Source organism: Thalassophryne amazonica, chromosome 11 (genome assembly GCF_902500255.1).
Source record: "Thalassophryne amazonica chromosome 11, fThaAma1.1, whole genome shotgun sequence".
Lineage (NCBI taxonomy): Eukaryota > Metazoa > Chordata > Actinopteri > Batrachoidiformes > Batrachoididae > Thalassophryne > Thalassophryne amazonica.
Window position 1 is genome coordinate 77,630,962 of NC_047113.1, and position 19,075 is coordinate 77,650,036.

At 42.5% G+C, this 19,075-nt stretch overlaps 1 protein-coding gene across 1 annotated transcript in view; it reads left to right on the plus strand.

Moving 5' to 3' along the window:
* The window catches only part of LOC117520896 (diacylglycerol kinase theta-like), a 107,671-nt gene extending 89,824 nt beyond the window's left edge, over nucleotides 1–17,847 (plus strand). Inside the window, 7 exon segments of the mRNA XM_034182235.1 lie at nucleotides 1,851–2,029; nucleotides 9,750–9,850; nucleotides 9,934–10,080; nucleotides 10,326–10,437; nucleotides 17,327–17,479; nucleotides 17,567–17,579; nucleotides 17,582–17,847. Coding sequence (XP_034038126.1) covers nucleotides 1,851–2,029; nucleotides 9,750–9,850; nucleotides 9,934–10,080; nucleotides 10,326–10,437; nucleotides 17,327–17,479; nucleotides 17,567–17,579; nucleotides 17,582–17,661 — 785 coding nt within the window. The 3' untranslated portion in view covers nucleotides 17,662–17,847.
* The last annotated feature ends 1,228 nt before the right edge of the window (nucleotides 17,848–19,075 follow it).

The window sequence follows — 19,075 nt, forward strand, 5'->3', positions numbered from 1 at the left end:
TAACAGTAGAACAGACAAATAAATATCAATGATTTTATTATGTCCTTGACAGACGTAATTAGACGAGGATATAATAGTTCTTAAATGTTGTGCATATGACTCTGACTTCATGCCTAATACACTGGATACGAGATTTAAGGACTGGACTTTTAAGGGTTTGACAGCTTTATACAAACTACTGAAAGGGGGAACAATACTTAGTTTTGATACAATCAAAGAAAAATACCTTTTAGAAAAACAAGATTTCTACAGCTACAACACTATATTAATATGAAAGTGAAAAATGTGTCAGAAGAAATGTTGAGTTTTGGAGAAATGTTTAGGAAAGCACATAACTCTGATATTAATGGTTGAATTGTATCACGTGCATACAAAGGCCTGTCCAACCATAAAACACAGTCAGCTACATACATTAAAGACAAATGGGAGCAAGAAGGAGGAATAACTATATCTGAGGAGGAATAGACAACAACGTGGAGATATCATTGGAAATGTACTTGTTCACAGATCGGAGGGAATTCGGCTGGAAAAATGATATTTTATCACACAGAAATCCCACTGTGATGGAGCGCCCCCTATATGTTGGAGAAATTGTGGCAACAAACATGCAAACCACCACCACATTTTCTGGGACTGCCCGGCTATCAAGGACTTCTGTAGAGAGATACTACACGTGGCTATATAAGACATTTTTAAGGACTTTTGGAGAGAGATACACATGGCTCCACAAGACATTTTTAAGGACTTCTTGAGAGAGATACACATGGCTCGACAAGGCATTTTTAGGGACGCCTGGAGACAGATACACGTGGCTCTAAAGATATTTTCAAGGATGTCTGGAGAGAGACACATGTGGCTCCACAAGCCATTTTAAAGGACGTCTGTAGAGAGATACACGTGGCTCCACAAGACATTTTGAAGGACGTCTGGACAGCGGTACACATGGCTCTACAAGACATTTTCAGTGACGTCTGTAGAGATACACATGGGTTTACAAGACATTTTCAATGACGTCTGTAGAGATACACATGGGTTTACAAGACATTTTCAAGGACGTGTGTAGAGATACACATGGGTTTACAAGACATTTTCAAGGACGTGTGTAGAGATACACATGTGTTTACAAGACATTTTCAAGGACGTGTGTAGAGAGATGCACATGGCTCTACAACACATTTTCAAGGATGTCTGGAGAGAGATGAAGATTATATACTTTGAAAATTTACCCCAGAAATGGTTTAAAAAAAAGACAAATATTTATTCAACATTTTGTTGGTTGCAGCTAAAAAGGCATAACCCAAGAAATGGTTATTACAGGAAAGACTGACTTTAGCTGGATGGATGGACATTTTAAAATACGGAAAAGATAACGCTATGTGTCAACCACATATTGGAACAATTTACCTCAAGTTGGATAAAATGGAACCACCGTGTAATGCCCCACAGGCCTGACTTTGTTTTCTCAGATCACAAGTTAAGTTGTTTATTCTCTAATTCTGCTTTACCGTATTTAGCGATGGGATGTGTGCTGTAACTGATGTTATGAGGACGATGAGTAACTACAGTCTATGTGATGTGTGTATTATGCTTATAAAAACTAAATTCTTCAAATAAAATGACCCCAACAACGTTTCGCCTGTATGTTTCCAAACATTCTGCTCGTATTAGCATTAGCTGTGTTATCCGCTTTGACTGCATTCAGAGGTTTTAAATGTTAGCATTGCTAAAGTGTTCCACATATGGAATGTGGTCTCTCTTTGATGTTGTCACTTAGTGACTCATGTCATGATTTTTTTTTTTTTTAATAAATGAAGATGTTGACCTGTCTGGAACTCTCTTCCACCTGTCAGGTAATGACTTGGCTCGGATCCTACGCTGGGGGCCCGGTTACAGCGGTGAGGATCCACATCACATCCTGGTCTGTGTGGATGAGGCAGAGGAGGTTCTGTTGGATCGCTGGACCATCCTGATGGATGCCCAGGACATCTCTGAGGACGACAAGAGCAATGGCTTCCTGGAGCCGCCTAAGGTCAGATCCTGGTTCTACAGTACCAGCTCCACCTGGGTTTCCTGCATGGTCTGTGGACTTCGTTAATCTTAGGTTTCTGCTGCCTGTGCTTCACTTTTGGGTCAAACATAGAGATGAAATCAATTGACCTGATCAGGGTGTGGAACCCTGATCTTTCTTTAACACATGGTTTTTATGCCCAAGACCAAAGTTCACATAAGAAACAACCAAATGGGTTTTTTTAAATCCATTTTTCAAATAGAACACACAAACATAAAAACTACTTAGGTCTTCATGGAATTGAACCCAAGATCTTCTGGCTGTGAGACTGATGTGCTAACCACTGACCCCCCCCCCCCCCCCCCCCCCCAAAAAAAAAAAAAAAAAAAAAAACTGAAACAGAAAATCACATTACTGAGACAAATACCATAATTTATGGAATAATGTTCAAAATATGTGCAGCATGGTAGATTAGCGGTTAGCACTGTTGTCTTACAGCAAGAAGTTCATGGGTTAGATTTCCGCCTGTGGCCTCTCTGTGTGGAGTTTGGGTGTTCTCCCCGCTGGTGTTCTGATGGACACCAGTGAACAGGATGTTCAGCAAACAAACTCCAGTCAGAGAAGATCTGAGTGCATGTTGATATCTCCACGGCTGACAGACCGCTCCTCATCATGTCCTTGTCTGCACCAGTCAAAACATTAAGGTTTGTGATGTCAAAAAGTCAGGTGGTTGCATCAAAAACACTCAGGAACTGCTTCAGGTCCTGGATGACAACCACCCAGACAAACAACTGCTCCATCCCCATCTCTCCAAACCAACCATATACCTGCTGCAGGCACGTGAAACGTAGGCGTGTCCTTGACCTTCTCCAGCTGTTGGGTCCTCAACACCTGTGTGCTGGATCATGGACAATGTGTGGTTTCTAAAGCTCCCTCACAGTGTCAGTGATCCTCCTCATCTGAGTCTCACTAACTAACACTTCATTGGACACAAAGTCATTCCAACCGGACCCAGAGATCCTCCACAGAGACCTGGGAACAAAGACATCCAGTCCTCACCTTAGATCGCTGTTTAGAGTCCAAGTCTGACAACCAAACTCTCTTACACAGGTACGAGGTCTGTCCAGTGGTCCTTGTGCAGTCATGAAATTGCATTGAGCGCTGCATGACACTAAAGACACGCTCGGCTGCTTCCAGGACCTTACAAAGTCAAATGGCAAATGGACTGCATTTATATAGCACTTTTCCATCTGCATCAGGCGCTCAAAGTGCTTTACAATAATGCCTCACATTCACCTCGATGTCAGGCTGCTGCCATACAAGGTGCTCACTACACACCGGAGCAACTAGGGGATTAAAGACCTTGCCTAAGGGCCCTTAGTGATTTTCCAGTCAGGCTGGGATTTGAACCAAGGATCCTCTGGTCTCAAGACCAATGCTTAACCACTAGACCAGTGATTTTCAACCTTTTTTGAGCCACGGCACCCTTTTTATATTTACAAAATCCTGCGGCACACCACTGTCACGTGTCACGCACCACTAACTCGACTGTCTCTACACGGTGCGTTAGCACGTTAGCAACACGTGCGGTACAGATATGACGTAACATAGTATACTATAGTCATGGAGCTGTATATAAGAACTAGAGAGCGCAGTCCCATTGCTGCACACTAAATGAAAACATCCCTTCATGGACAGCGACATGACGCCTCCTAACCGGATGTTAATGCATTTTCATTGGAGATTCGCGACTGAACACACTCAGAAAAATGCTCGCAAAATACGTGTTAAAATGCCATTTTGTCCTGGATATCGAGCCAGTAAAATTAAATTACATTAAATTATGTCAGGAAAGTATTAAACTTACTCTGACATGCACACATTCACAAATATTAGTGTTGAAAGTTACACGGATCTGCGCTGTTAAGCTGCGCTGCTCGGCTGAGCTGCTGCTGTGTTCAAAGCAGCGCGGCTCCTAAAACCATCACAATACATTTATATATATTATATTTTTACATAATTATCCTTTATTGACCGAGTTTCATTCATGAAGTCAGCGGTGTGTGTGTGCACATCTCTGTGTGTGTGGCAGCACAGCGCGGGTCATTAATCTCATTATTTTAAGGTGCAAATAATAAAAAAAAAAAAACCTCCCCAGTCTTGTCGAACAATTTTTAGTCACTAACGACAAGAATTTTAACTAGACATTGGTCTAGCAGTGGAAAATATCAACTACACATAAGTGAAATTAATGATCCGTGTCATCGGACGACACAGGTATGGCAGGAGACATACAGCTGTTTATCATCCAAATATCACGGTCAAAGTGACAACAATAACCAAAACCACTTACTTATGGAAGGAAATATTGTCTCCCTTGTTCCTCCGTTTGTGACTTTGCCAACATGCGCAGCTTTCCGGCATATTCCACCTGTTTCTCGACGAGACTAAGTGAACTTCTATGCACGCAAATCACTAACTTGCCCGGAATTAAAATGGCGATCACGCCTCCTTGTCGGCACACGGCTCAGCGCTACTGCGCGCTTTGCTGCCATCTACTGGAATAAAAGAGCATTACATCATTTGTCACACTATTACAGCACATACACCCGATAATGGTGATATTTGATAATTGCCCACGGCACCCCTGACGATCGATCACGGCACCCTAGGGTGCCGCGGCACCCTGGTTGAGAATCACTGCACTAGACCATCACCTCCCCTAAGTCCTCACAGTATCCGCTCACAAACCACCATGATTGTAGTGGTCACCATATGAAGCTACACCTCATTTCTGCAGAAGTGTCCCCAAGCCCGGAAGATGCACAAATACCACACAGGCCCCCAACAACACCTCACAGAGCACCACATGACCACCCAACAGGGCACACAATGACCGTGGTGCAGATCGTCCACTGACACCCAACTGGAGCGACGTGAGTTTGGACATGAACTCAGAAAAAATGAGTAATATTTTAATATCACAGTCAGCGGGCACACAATGTTTGAGGCTGTGTGCCATGATTTTTATGAATAACGTTCATGTTATAGAGAGCAAAATGAGTTCCTTGTCAGCTGATGTCAGCAGAGTTCATCAGGATGTTTTGTGCATGTTAAGAACTTTGAGAGGAGATCAGGTGGAGAGATTTGTCTTCTACTCTTCCTCCAGCTGATGGTTCATTCTGGGCTTCTGAAAGTTCAACTCTCTGTGAAAGGACGCCTCATGTCAGACACGTCAGAGAAGTAATCGGAGCATCGATTACTGTTGTGATGACAACCTGCAGTACTAACTAGCTAAAATCCATCACCATCGAAGACAAAACCAGCTAAATATGAAATGAATCCTTTTTTGACGTTTCCATATGTGAACATTCAGTTTGGATTAAGTGTGCAGGTTTTTTGTTTACTGCCGTGTTCCTGACAGCACCTTCATGAAAACACCTCACATGGAAAATTTTAATATATGAAGTTGTGATCATAAGTTTCCATCCCCCTGTTCTTCATACCGTGTTAACATCAGTGACAGCTTGGAGTCTTTTGTGGTGGTTGTGGTCGAGGCTCTTCAGCTGCCACTGAATACGACTTGGACTTTATTTACATCAGTTATGAAGAAATACAAACAGTATGACCCTCTGTGGTAAATCTGTGTGGAGCAGACAGTTCTCAAAAACTGAAGGAGAAGAGTGAGGAAAGTCACCAAGACACCCAGAAGAGGCTTCTGTGGCTGTGATTGGAGAAATTGTGCACAGTGTAAATTTTGCATTTTGTATCACCACTCTTAGCTTCATAGTGGAGCCGAGTGGAGAAGGATTTTCTTTCATCAAAACAGGTCAGATCTAGGCTTACATCTCAGGTGTACCTTCTGGCAATTTGTTGCTGAACTTTCAGGTCTTCTTTTGAAGAAAATCCTCCTCTGTACCACTTCATTATGAAGATGGATAACTGGAGATAGAAAATACAGAATGTACACTTTGTGGGAGTCTATGTTTGATGATCAAGCAAAAGATGTTCCAGAGGTTGCTGTTGACACAGACTCCACGGTCATCAGTAGGCTCAAGTTTGTTGTCAGCCCTTGGTTCCAAATATTGGGGAAGGTTCCGGAGCTCAGGACAATGTTAAAGAGCTTTAATGTGGCCAGTTGGAATTTGGGATCTGTGGATTTGAGCGTTTCATTCAGGATGTTGTCAACACCATAGACCTTCTTGGTGACAGTGGATTTGATTTTGTCCTGCAGGTTTTGGTGATTTGGTGTTGATCTGATGGGGCTGTTAGTGGGCTGACTGTGGACGCTCTGAGAGACACCAGGCTGAGCTCAGTGATGAAGTCATCACCCAGAGATGAGCTATAGGTGTGTTTACCATAGGACTGTACCGCTGACTATGAACAGACCCAGTGAACCACAGAGTTGTAGGAGTTGTAATCCATGTTTGTTGGTTGTTTTGTCCTAGTTGTGTCTTGGGGGGCAGATTGGGAAATGATGTTTCTTCCTCCTGGTAGGTGTTTGTTCCCCTGGGTGTTTCTTGGGTAGAGGGGACTATGGTGGAGATCTTCAGGCATGACGGGACACCAGACTGTGTCAGGGGCCGTGTAAAAATATTATGGTGATTTTATTCTTTATTAGTGACATTCTCTTTTTCTTATGCTACTTTGTCTTTTTATTGTGATCTGAATAAAACCACTGTACCTTTGCATGCTAAAAAGTGCTGATAAACCAGTATTGAGATGGAATGTGAAAACATTTCATTTCATTTATTAGTTTATTTAACAGGGACAATGCAGTCAACATAGTCTAAGCAGTGTTTCCAACTGATGGGATGTACAAAGTTTATAGCCTCAACTAATTCACAACTCTTGTCCCTGGTTGGGCCTTTCTATAAATTACATGATTCATAATTCTACAGTTTACATAATTCATAATTCTAAAATTTACATAATTTATCATTCTAAAATTTAAATAAACAGCAGTTTACATAATAAACAACCTCATTCATCATTTCATTCAACCATCGATCCACCTCACAAAAATTCCAAAATTCAAAATTCTCTTACATTTCTACACTTACCAACCACATCCATAATTTACAAAAACTTAAAAACTGATTTTCTGTGTGTTAATACACTCACTCCTCCATTCAGTCCTTATCCTTATCTCTCTTGACCCACTTTTTTTTACTCACAATGCTGTTTAGACATGGGTACAATATTGGTGACTTTTAAGCCAAAACTTGAGCCTGGAGGTGAACATCCTAAACTCAGATATGTTCTTGAGCTTGAGCGGCAAAGAGTTCCACAGATTTATGCTTTTAAAAGAAAAGGCAGGCTAACCAGATGAAGTTCTACACTGTGGGATCTTACAGTTCTTGTTTATAGAACCTCTGGTGACTCTACTTCCACTTGGTCTCTGAACAAATAAACTAAGCGACTCGGGTGCTTGATTATTAATACATTTAAATAACAGTTTGAGGAGGCACAGACTACCAAAGCTTTCAAAGCTCAGCAGTCTATACTTGTCAAGAATAATACAGTGGTGGTAATGAAATGGCTTTTTAGCCATAATTTTTATTGTTTGATTGTACAGTGAAGCAATGCGCTTCGTGACTGAGGGCGTGGCCTGGGCAACACGCTGTCATGCAGTATGATATATGTGAGAATATCATAGCATGCATGTACAGGAGGGCTGCCTGTTTTGGAATGTAAGATCTATTTAATTTAAAACAGTTGAGATTTCTTTGTATGGTTTTGGAGATTTTCTTAATATGTTTATCAAATTTCAATTGGCGGTTAAGAACCAGCCCAAGATATTTAAATTAAGTTACAGATTGCATATTTGTATTCTGCCAATGTATTTTAAAACTTTGGTCTACATTTTGTTTTCTAATTGAAAAACACATTGAAACTGTGTTAGGTAGATTAAGCACCAACTGATTTTGATTGAGCCATTGGTTCGCCTTAGCCATACATACGGACAAAACTTCTGCTGCCTGCTCCGGTGACTCAGCAGGTGCATGAAAAACTGCATCATCTGCATAGAGTTGGCAACTGGCACCATTTCAGGTTACAGGTAAATCATTTATAAAGATACCAAACAGCAAGGGTCCCAGTATAGAGCCCTGTGGTATGCCCTGTTAGATATTTAAAAATGAGGACTTAGCTTGCGCTACTTTAACATAATGTTCTCTATCCTGGAGGTAAGATGCAAACCTGTCTACTGCCTCCAAGGAGATGTTAAAATAAGGCACTTTAGATAAGATCAGACTATGAGTGACCATTTTGAAAGCTTTTTTAAGATCTAAAAATACTGCTCTTACCACCTGACCCCTATCTAGGGACATTCTCAACCAAACAGCAATTTGCTATTTCGGTTGAGTTTTTCTATTGTTCTGATGTTTCATGTAACTGAGATGAGGCGAAGTTGTTTTTTTTTGTGGGCAATCAGGAGACGAGGCCAAGTTTGTTTGTCTTATTGGGCAATCAGGGGACGAGGTCAAATTGTTTTTCTCATTGAGACAGGGGTGACACATGTAGCTCAATCAGGATGGGGGGGGGGGGGGGTGGTATGATATTTCCTTTTTTATTTCATGATCAGCGCTGGGATACAAGAAGAAACAAGACTGCACTGCACGCAGGACGAGAAGTGGACCAATCGAGAAAGACTACAGCTTCTTAGCGTAGTGACACAATGTTTAGACAGAAACTCAGATGGTATGGGTTCAGGGAGAGGTAGACGGGGTTCCTGCTCAGAGCCTGATTGCTAGGGCAAGCTAAGCATGAAATCAGGGACTCTCTGTTATTGGTACTTTGGCTCATTCTCTGTATTAAAGGCAAGGTCAATCTGAGAACTGGACTGAGTCCTGGTCATCTTTCCCTGTCTCATCAATAGACGTGCGGGGTGTGACCGAGGTAAATTGTTAAACAATTTCATGTTGATGTTTTGGGTTTACAGTTGTGTGAGACTGTTGTTAAAGGTCCGCTCCAACAAATGGTGACTCCGACATCATGGGAGAAGGATGGTAGAGGACTCTGATAAAGGACTAAATTCCTGTTTTAAGGATTTATAATTAGGAACTGAGATTTGTCTTTTGAAAGGAAGGTGAGAATCTGGACAGACACATTGTCAACAATTAACATCATCCTAATCTTCAGACATCACCAGGCCTTAGCTCAACAGAAGATGCTAAGATGATTACGACGTACATGACAAACAATGACACAAAGCACTGAAAGTGAGCGCACAGAACCGCTGCGTCTAAGGGTTCTAAGACAGGAAGCACCAGGAACCTAAATACTTTGACCTTCATTCTCCTGCAGAGACCTCTGACCTTTTATCCCATAACTCCATAAGATCTTCACAGGCGTCTCTGGATCTCAAAGGCAGAGGACTCAAAGACATGAAGGTCACAGCTGAGGTCAGTCAATGTCCATCTTCTTCTCAGCGGCTCCAGTTGCATGATGTTATAAAGTCTCACGCGCTGTCAGTTGGCGTCACAGTCGCTCGATGTGCGCCCCGCCTGCACATCCAGCATGGTCGAGGGGTGCACAGAAATTCTGTGACTGAGAAAAGAAAGTTTTTGAGTTCACGTATCTGCAGTCACTGTATTTCTAAACATATTCTGATAAGGCTTGATGTCATGGTGACTTGTGCCCCCCCGTAGACAGGCTGCAGCAGTCCCCTGAGCCCTGCCCTCCTCTGTCTGCTGGTGGAGATGGACAATAATAAAACCTATCTTCCTGGTTCTTTCAGATTGTGCAGATGAGTAACTACTTTGGTCTTGGTATTGATGCTGAGCTGAGCCTCGACTTCCATCTGGCTCGAGAGGACGATCCTGATAAATTCACCAGCAGGTAACTGATTCACCACACATCCAGGACAGTTTCTACCCGGAAAGACCACATAATTTCCCATCAGCCTCTCTGCTCCTGCCCAGGTTCCATAACAAAAGCGTTTATGTGAAGGTCGGTCTGCAGAAGATCAGCTCCACCAGGAGTCTTCATAAAGAACTTCAGCTTCAGGTGGACGGGCAGAGCGTCCCCTTACCCCACATAGAGGGCCTGATCTTCCTCAACATTCCCAGGTAGCTGCACAGTGTGGAGGCCTTCACCCATCCACCTGTTTCCACTTGACCGAAACGAGATCTGTGTTCTGCCTCAGGTTTCTGTGGAAAGAATTGATGCCATGATCTTTCCTGCTGCCATCCCTGTTTCTGATGTTATTTATGATTTTTAGAGATGAGGATGTGGTTCTATTGGTCCACAGTCTGAGGTCCTGTGATGGGGCAGCACTGGTGGTTTTAACTTCCTGTTGTGTGTCTGTGTCTAGTTGGGGTTCAGGTGCTGATCTCTGGGGGTCGGAGGCCGACAGTCGCTTTAGGAAACCAGGCATTGATGATGGCTTGTTGGAGGTGGTGGGGGTCACTGGGGTCGTCCACATGGTGAGACCACGGTTCTGTTCTAATGATCTTTCTGCTTCCTTCCTTCGAAATGGCATTTGTGGTCCCAAACTCATTCCAAAACTTATTTATGGAGTTTCAGACACCTGCTCTGCATCTGTTGGGCCATCAAGACTCAGATGGACATTTGTAGGCAAGACACGGATCATAGAACGGTATACAAAGAGTTTGTGTACGATCCACACTCCAGCGAAAAATCACGTCAGAAATTTGTCCAGCTTTGGTGCATCACTGCTGCTCTGACATCAACAGTCCAACACGAACTTTGAATACAAGTCCAAAAATAATTCTGATGATGTCGTCTGCAATTTTGTTCACCAACTGTGTGTACTTCCAAAAAAAAAAAAATACTGCGTACTTCCTCAGTGCAGAGAAAAAAATCACGTCAGAAATTAGTCCAGCTTTCAGTCTAACTTCCTCCTAACAGCTTTTCATGCCTCCAGACGGTGCAGTGGATTTTGTTTTGTGTGTGTGTGTGTGTGGAACCAAATTGCACTCTTAAATGCAAGGCAACAAAATAGGACAAATCACGTCACATACAACCCACCAATCAAATGACAAGGGTCCACTCAGCCGTTACATAAAACAGAATAAAACAGGAGCCAGCTGAGGTGGTTCGGGCATCTGGTAAGGATGCCCCCCTGGCATGTACGTCCCAGGTACGTCCATCTGGGAGGAGACCCTGGGGAAGACCCAGGACTAGGTGGAGAGATTATATCGCCACACTGGCCTGGGAATGATGAATCAGGATCCTTGAGCCAGAGGTGGTCAATGTGGCCCAGGAAAGGGAAGTCTGGGGTCCCCTGCTGGAGCTGTTGCCCCGTGACCCAAACCCGGAAAAGCGGTTGTAAATGAGATGAGATGAGAATAGAATAGAATGGAACAGAACAGAAGAAAATAGAACAGAAGAAAATAGAATAGAACAGAATGGAACAGAACAGAAGAAAATAGAACAGAACAGAAGAAAATAGAATAGAACAGAACATAATATAACAGAAGAGAATAGAATGAATAGAATAGAACAGAATAGAATACAACAGAATAGAACAAAATATAACATAATAGAACAAAACAGAAAAGAATAGAACAGAATAAACAGAATAGAACAAAATAGAACAGAATAGACTAGAACAGAACAGAATAGAGTAGAACAAAATAGAAAAGAATAGAACAAAATAGAACAGAACAGAATGGACTAGAACAGAATAGAGTAGAACAAAATAGAACAGAATAGAACAGAGCAGAATAGAACAAAATAGAGAATAGAACAGAACAGAATAGAACAAGAATAGAACAGAATAGACTATAACAGAACAGAATAGAATAGAACAGAATGAAGTATCTTTGTCATTGCACAGAAGTACGAAATTGAGGTTGAGACTCATTTCAGTGCTGTTTAAGAGACAGTTGAGATAAAAACAAATAGATAACAAACAGACACAGTATAAGTAAAAAATAAGTATAAAAACTTATTAAAAACTGTTTTATTAACAGTATAGAATACTGCACATCTGTGTTGAGTGTTGAAGTGTTATCAGGTTTGATCTGCGACGGCTCAGGGGTAACAACTGTTCTTCAGTCTGTTAGTTTTGGACCTGATGGATCTGAAGGTTAGAGTTCAAACCAGGGTGGGAGGAGTCGCTGAGTATGCTGTGGGCTCTCCTGACGCAGTGGGAGGTGCAGAAGGCCTCAAGAGAGGGGAGAGGGCAGCCAGTGAGTTTTTGGGTGATATTGATGATATTCTGGAGCGATTTACTCTCGGCAGCAGTGTAGCTGGTGAACCACAGCGACACTCCACAGCTCAAGACCACCAAGAGCCACTCTGACACTTTGTTCTCCCTGAGAAGTCTCAGGAAGAACAGTCTGTGTTTGCTGTCCACGTCAGGTCCTCCTTACTGTTGGAGCCCAGGAACCTGACGTCTGAGACCCTCTCCACATATTCTCCCTCTAAAGAGGACTTCTTCACTCCATTTGAGTCTCCCGATATCTGATCTGACACCTGATCTCATAGCCATGGACTGGCACCGAGGTCTGAGGAGCACAGCATGGCTACCGGGTTCACTTATCAGTGCACCTGCTCGCTGCATGGCAATCAACTGCAGGAGACACTTTCAGAAATGAGATGTGCAGAGGAGAATCACTGCAGGTCCTGAAGGGGAACCTTAAGGGAACCCTCCAAAAAGAGACGAACAAGTGGAACATCTATATCCCAAACATAGACCACACCCATGAGAGCTGAGACGCCAGACCACCAGACAAACGAGTGCCCACCTCCTCCCCGACCCTTACTCACAGCTGGTACATCAGCCAGCAGGTGCAGGACTGAGATGGACCAATCTGCCTCACAGTTCCAGGACAGGACACCTGCATCTCCAGGTTATCCAGAGCACAAGACCCCTTCATGTGAGACTTGACCCCATAAAGAGCTACGAGTCACTTAAGGTCAGACATGATGTGGTTCTGTTCCCTGGCTACCTGATTTGGCTCAGAGCCTCCAAACCTGAGTCACGACCATCTTCAGGTTCCCTTTGACTTTAAACTTTAGACTTGACAGGTTTCTTAGGAACCCGAACCCTGGACTCTCCTGAAACAGTTCTACAAAATCAAACCCAGGTTGTTCAGGCCCTGTCACACGTTGACGATTTAGCCAGTGTATGCCAACCATATTAAAAAAAATGCTGACTTAAGTCCAATAAGTTAAGGGTTACTTTTTGTTTGTTTTTCAATTTTTATTTTTAACATTTTTCAATAATCACACAAACAAATGTAAACAGTCAAACAAGGGATGCATGCCGTAATTCACAGATATTTACATTTCCAGTGTTCAGGTGAAGTCCGATTGATAAGGTTTTACACACAGTCCATTTAGTCCAGAGCCTGTAAAACGTGTCCTTTTGCATCCTTATGGAAAAGGCCAGTTTCTCCATGATTTAGACACTGTGCAGTATGTCTATCCAGTCCTCAATGGTTTGAGGTTCTGATTTCAGATATTTCCTTGTGATGGCTTTCTTACTCACCAGGAGTAGAATTCTCAACAGTCTTTTGTCTGTATTCTCACAGTGTTGTGCAGGTAAGTCCCCCAAATACAGAGTGTCACATTTCAGGGACAGTTATCACCAAATACATTATTCACATGATCCCTTATTTCTTCCCAGTACAGTGAGGAAAATAAGTATTTGAACACCCTTCTCCCATGATTTTGCAAGTTCTTTTTCCTGGTTCTTTCCCTCAGCCCCAACCAGTCCCAGCACAAGACTGCCCCTCCCTGAGCCTGGTTCTGCTGGAGGTTTCTTCCTGTTAAGAGGGAGTTTTTCCTTCCCACTGTAGCGCCTTGGAGCGCCTTGGGGCAACTGTTTGTTGTGATTTGGCGCTATACAAGAAAAAAGTTGATTGATTGATTGATTGATTGTAGCCAAGTGCTTGCTCACAGGGGGTCGTTTTGACCGTTGGGGTTTTTCCATAATTATAAGGCTTTGCCTTACAATATAAAGCGCCTTGGGGCAACTGTTTGTTGTGATTTGGCGCTATATAAATAAAATTGATTTGATTTGATTTTCACAGGTGTTCAAATACTTATTTGCAGTAGTAACATACAAATAAATTATTAAAAAATCATACATTGTGATTTCCGGATTTTTATTTATTTTTTTTTTTAGATTATGTCTCTCACAGTGGACATGCACCAAAGATGAAAATTTCAGACCCCTCCATGATTTCTAAGTGGGAGAACTTGCAAAATCGCAGGGTGTTCATATACTTATTTTCCTCACTGTATGTATGTGCTGAGGAGTCATGTGTATAATCCGTTGGGTTCATCTCCCTCTACACGTCTAGAATTCCCAAGTCCTTCCTTAAAATATTCATTGTTTTACTTAAATTTTATTATGTCTGCTTTCCCATTAGATGAATCCCTTTTAGGATGTAGTCTGATGTTGAAGTCCGCTCCACATATTACAATGCCTTGTCTTTTAGACGTCATGGTGTCAAAAATGTTTCTAAACTGACCAGTCACTGCCTGGGGGCATGTTAAACATTTAAAAGGCTTACTAAGACCCCTTGGATTTTCCCTATAACCATCATATATCTCCCTTCATTATCTTTATGTTCAGATATGTATTCAAAGTTCATCGAGCTGGAGAGTGAGACTGCCACCCCCCTTCACCTACCTGAGTCATGTGAAATTTTTTTAGATCCCATCTTATGTAATTTAGCGTGCTCAGTGTCATCCAAGTGGGATTCTTGGATGAACAGAACTTGTACCTTTTCTCTTTTTAATTCTGATAACATTTTCCAGCGTTTCAATGGACTGAGAGCACATTTATATTCCATGAAATAAATCTTATTGGCCTGCTTTGCATTTGAAAATGTCTCTAATTAACCCATTGAATAAATATGAGAAGCTTCCTTTTTTCTGCTCAGAACTGCAGAGTGCAAACAAAAACCAACAAGGAACACACGCACACACACATCAAACATGATCAAACAGAACAACAAAAACGTGACTACTATGCAAGGGTCTGACTCTTAGACCCTAATACCCCTAGAGGGCGCTCTAAGATGAGCCCTTCTGATCTGTGTCCAGTGGAAGGAGGGCATGTTTAATGGCTGAAGCCATGTTGAAGAGTTAACTCAAAAGAACCTCAGTCACATTTCACTGTTTAAAACCAAATATAATGAAAACGGTGATGAAATGAAAAAGCACATCGACTCCTCATTCCGCTGTCAGCCATCTGAACGCGCATATCTTCTCCTTGTTTCCTCCGTCCCTGTGATCTGGCTCAGTCCTTGTAGACTGTCCTGCTCTCATCCAAGTCAGCGACTCCACAGCTTTAGTCGTTTTCACCACGTATCCTCTCTTCCTCAGGTCCTCAGCCGCTTCTGCTGCTGAATCGTAGGTTTAAGTTTCATCTTTGTATTTCACCCGCAGCCTGGCCAGGTACAGGATTTGGAACAGGACTCCATTCTCCTTCAGGACCTGGCGGATCGCAGCGTATTCTCACCTTTTGTTGATAATGGGCACCAGGTAGTCGTTATCGAGGTTTATGCGTTTGTCCATCCAATTAAATCCTTTCATCTCCCAAGCTTTGCATAGTAACAAGTCGTTAGCCTTAAAGCTATCAAACTTAACTATGATGGAGCGTGGAGGCACGCTCGATGTGTATGTCAGGAAACTCTTCCTCCAGTAACTGAAGTCCCTCGCACAGTCGTTTTTCCGTGAAAGGTGTCATCGTAGTTGCGTCTTTCTCCACGCCCTCACAGACTCCGTAGATCCTTATGTTGTTCGTCCGGAAGCGGCTCTCCATGTCTCCATGCCTGTCGTCCAGCTTCGCGTGTAGCTTTAGCATCTCGGTAACGACATCTTTAGCAGTTTGCAGTCTCTCCCTCATTTGTTCAATTTGTTTCTTAGTTTCATCCAGCCTTATGTTTGTTCTTGTTAGTTCACCTTTGATTGTCTCTAACTTTTCATTCATGAAAACACATGTACTGGAAGAAGTGGACCATTTTATGTACCTCGGTGCAAAGATCCAGGGTGATGGTGATAACAGCAAAGAAATCAGAAGTAGATTGGCCATGGGTCTTCAAGCTCTCACTGGGATGAAGAAGCTTTGGCGTGGGCAGGATAAAGCAACCAAGCTACGGATGATGAGAGCATGTGTCTTTCCAGTGGCCACCTATGCCTGCAAGACCTGGGCACTGCGCAAGTTGGATGAACAACACATCACAGCCTTTGAAAACAAGTGCTACTGAAGGATCTTGTGGGTCCCGTGGACTCAACACTGCACAAATGATAGTATAAGAGAGGAGCTTGGTGTAGCAAAATGATTGGCTGCTACAGTATGTGAGGAAGCAGAAATTGTCTTATTTCGGCCACATAAAGTGTCAGGATGGCATGGAGAAAAGAATGTTAGAGGCTTACATTCCTGGAAGGAGAAGAAGAGGAAGACCACAATGCAAGTGGGAGAAAACTGTAATTGATGTGTTTGGCTCTATGGAGCAAGCAAGTAGGATGGCAAAGGACAGGAAACAGTTTCAAGACAATGTCAGGGAAGACACGCTCTGATTAGAGTTTGCTTCGACAACGGCGAACTTTTCATTGTTTTCCTGGTGAAATCCCCTGATCTCGGCTAAAGCGCTAGTTAGTTTTAGCTTCTGAAGTCGTGTTGAGAAAAAAAACTGTATTTAGCGATTTTCTTCCAAAATAAATTGTTTAGGGTGATTATATGCCCCTTTAGTGTTTAACATTAAAAATGAGACTTCAACTGGAAAGGGGCTATAAAATCAATTTATCCTTGGTTCGTTCAGAGCTCCCCTAATGTGCTGCCATCGGAGCGATGTTCCACCGGAAGTCCAAGGGTAAGTTTTTTTTATCAAGAGCACGTTGAAGCTCGCTGATGTACATCCTGATAAGCTGAGCTGCTTGGATAATTTTGGCCATGCTGAAAATTTTCAACGAGTGCCAGCATATGACTCATACGTCCAGCACATGCTGGACATAAGTTGTAGGTATGTTATGTGATTGTTGACACACGTTTCTTGTAATTTTCTCAGTCTAAATCCATCCATTAATGCTGTCCACTGATTGGCTGAAAGCTGCGGTCCGTATGCAGACAGACTGTTTCATTCACACACGGAGTAAATCTGACCTGTTCCATTTCTAAATCATCAAGGTGTGACAGCTGCATTAATTTATTAGACGTACGACAGTGTGTGCCAGCGTTTTAATACGGTCGGCATGCTCAGGCTAAATCGTCAAGGTGTTTGAAATATTACATTTATAATGATCAGCACAGTTGCATAAAGACTGTTCTTGTTGTAAAGGTGCCACCTCCTGGACACAGAACCCTTGTGGTGATGTTGGATCTGTTTGCAGGGTCAGGTGCAGAGTGGGCTGCGTTCAGGGATCCGCATTGCTCAAGGGAGCTACGTCAGAATAATGGCGAACAGCCCCATACCTGTGCAAGTGGATGGAGAACCGTGGATCCAGCCGCCGGGACACATCATCATCTCAGCTGCAGGGCTGAAGGTTTGTCCACGCCGGGGCTCCACAATTAAGTGTGGCTTTGTATCTCCACCTCTCCGTTTCTATTCTCTCTTTTCTTTATCTTTGCAGGTTCGGATGTTGAGGAACAGAAGCAGAAGAAGGCACCAGCTGGTCGGAAGGATGGACACTCAGACAGCCTGTCCTCCAGAGACGGAGGGCGCTGAGCCCCCATCTGTTCCTCAGTGCCTGTGACGTACGCAGCGGTCTGGTCCTGCAGCGCTTCAAGAACTCAGCTTCTCTGTGGTTAATATTTAAGATTTTTATCTTTTGCTATATAATCTGGAACAAGTATTCAGTCGGTGACGTCTGCGTTTGATGTTTCTGGACATCTGCAGTCAAAACAGAAGAACAACTGGTCCAAATTCCATGAGACAGTTTGCACAATGTGGGTGTAGTTATTTTAACAAATAATTTAGAAAAAACCAGTCAAACTGACAGCTTCAGTAAACTATAAAAAAAAAACTAAGTAATTTGTTCAAAATGATGAAAAGTCAGTCACGTGAAGCTGGTAGCTGAGTGCACCTTCCTTCTTCATCACCACAGCCAGTTCATCTTTTTAGCAGAATCCACAGCCATCTGTCCTTCCTCATTCCTCTTCTTGACACCTTATCTTCCATTACTTCCTCATCACCTCCGTTGAAGTGCAAAAACTGATATCTAAGAAAGTAAAAAAAAAAGACTTGTTTTAAGAGCATTTGGGTTAATTTTTGTCTAAATAGAAAAATAATCTTGTCAAGCATTTTTTATATATTAAAAAATGTCTTATTTTGTATGTCACTTTTTCTTAACAAATATCAAGCTGTATTTAACCAGTAACAAGGAAATACAATGGATTTCAAATCATCCAAGCAAAGGAACAAGATTGTTTTCCTTATTCTACGACAGAGGCTAATCTTAAAGTAAGAATTCTGTGTAGTGTTAAGGCACATTTTGATTATTTAGTGTCTCGACATTTTGCTAGTTTTGAGAATTCTAACCAAGTATATTTTTCTTACCCCATTGGCAGATTTGTTTGCTTAATACAAGACAATTTGGCTAGATTTCAGATTATTCATCTTATTTTGAGAGGGACAGTGTTCAATCTCCATTCCTTTATGCTTGGGAACACTTTCCGATAAGAGAACTTGGCCCCAGGAGAACTATGCCCGGGTTAGGGTTGGGTTTGGGGGATCCCCGTTTTCAGGTCACACCTGAGGCATGAATTCTCTTATATTATCGCACTCTCCACCACTTCATCAAATTTGCTCCAAAAATCTTCTTTCTCTTTAATCTCACAACCTTCCTGTGGGTCATATGCACTGATGACATTCATCATTAGGGATGGGTATTGGGAACCGGTTCTTTTCAGGTATCGTTAAGAAATGATTCGATCCCTCAAGATCAATAGCCTTTTTGCTTAACGATTCCCTTATTAATCCTTCAGAGCAGCCTTTGTTTTTTGGGCTGTTTGTCAGGAAAATGATCATTTCTCTACATTGATTACAGACCCTGCAATGGGTCTGTGATCAACTGTTTCTGCAGCGTGGCTTTGCTTTGAGCCTTGAATCAATTAAGCAGTGCTTCGATCTGCTGCTTCGT